This window comes from Penaeus monodon, chromosome 19, assembly GCF_015228065.2.
Source record: "Penaeus monodon isolate SGIC_2016 chromosome 19, NSTDA_Pmon_1, whole genome shotgun sequence".
NCBI lineage: Eukaryota > Metazoa > Arthropoda > Malacostraca > Decapoda > Penaeidae > Penaeus > Penaeus monodon.
Window position 1 is genome coordinate 31,860,775 of NC_051404.1, and position 1,473 is coordinate 31,862,247.

The 1,473-nt window shown below is 41.8% G+C and overlaps 1 protein-coding gene across 1 annotated transcript in view; it reads left to right on the forward strand.

The window, feature by feature from the left end:
• LOC119585386 (eIF-2-alpha kinase GCN2-like) overlaps positions 1 to 1,473 on the forward strand; it is a 29,087-nt gene that overhangs the window by 25,326 nt on the left and 2,288 nt on the right. Inside the window, exons 4-5 of the mRNA XM_037934052.1 lie at positions 36 to 161; positions 679 to 1,450. Of these exons, the coding sequence (XP_037789980.1) occupies positions 36 to 161; positions 679 to 1,450 (898 nt within the window). The remainder of the gene's footprint in view (positions 1 to 35; positions 162 to 678; positions 1,451 to 1,473) is intronic.

Below are 1,473 nucleotides of genomic sequence, written 5' to 3' on the forward strand. Positions count from 1 at the left end.
TCCTTTTTCATTACCACAACAGTACTATTTCTCAGGGTTAAGGAAGAGCTTAAGCAAGAGGAAAGGAAGAGAAAAGAGCAGAGGTATTGGCCGTTCAACTCTGAGGTCGGAGGAGAGAAAGGGCATTCGGGAGAGTCAGCTGATTCTCCCAATCATGGCAAGTAAGTCCAGCATTAGTCTTGCTTCTGAGGCTTAATTTGGGTAGTATATGATTCATTCTATCTATTTTTACTTTTTAAAAAAGAAGGAAAGAAGGGGCTTTGTATCTATTATTGATGGGTATTTATTAAAAAAACATTTTATTCAAGTTAACTTTTGATTATATTGATCTCCCATGTGAAATACCGTTTCACATGATTACAGAGATATCAGTACATTCAAGAGAAATGTTTGGTCTCTCTAAGGATATTAAATTGCTATTATGTGCAGTTTCTCAATATTTTCCCTGTTATATTGACTCCTGAGTATGATATTACCTTGCTAAATTAGTGAGAGTCCAGCTATAAATCTAATGGTAAAATGCATGCACATATACATTTGGAATAAGACTGTTTTGGAAGCATTGGACCTTCCTTTTTGCAATTTTTTTCTAGCCAAATTTATTGTTATAAAAATCATCTGGTAATTATTGTTATTACTCTTATTGTTGTATTTTTTTTCCATGTCCTTTCCTGCCAGGTTGAAACATCGATCCATATCAGAGTGCAGTTCTGAAAGTGGTTCAGGAGAGAACCAAGGGAGTAATGTGTTGCGTTTCCCCCTTGGTGGAAAGCAAGAGTGCCTTGTCATTGTAGGGAAGTGCATTTGGGAACGGAAAAATCAAGGATGCTACTTATTTGAAGCTCGTGATAAAATAACCTCTGAGAGAAGTGTTATTTACGAATGGTGTATCAACTCAAAACGAACAGGAAGGAAGGGAAATCATGTGAAGATTGGTCAGGAGAACCAAGTGGAGGAATTAGTCAGCAAATTTTCAGCCCAGGAGAAAGAGATGAGCTCCCTGCTACGGCTGTCACATGACAATCTCGTCGGGTACTTGGGGATGAAGTTAAACTGCAGGGAGAAAGATGGTGTGGACGTTTACATCCTCCAGGAATATGTTCAGGGGATGTCTATGAAATACTACATCCACCACCAGATCCCCCTGAATGAGGCTTCTCTGCGCCACGTCACAGAAGGAACCCTCAAAGCCCTGAACTACCTCCACCAGAACAATGTTGTGCACAGAGACCTGAGAGATTCAAGCATATACCTGGACAATCGGTCCCACGTGGTGCGAGTTGCTGATTATGGTGTGGAGAGGAGAATAGTGGAAGCAGTCCTGGAGTTTAAGAATATCCAGGCAAACCCCTTGTACCCTCAGTCCCCTGGCCGAGGAGGGAAGAAGGGCGACATCTACCGCTTGGGCCTCGTGATCCTATCTATTCATCAGGGCCGGAGGGTGCAAGAGGTGAGGGATATGGGCGTCTTTAG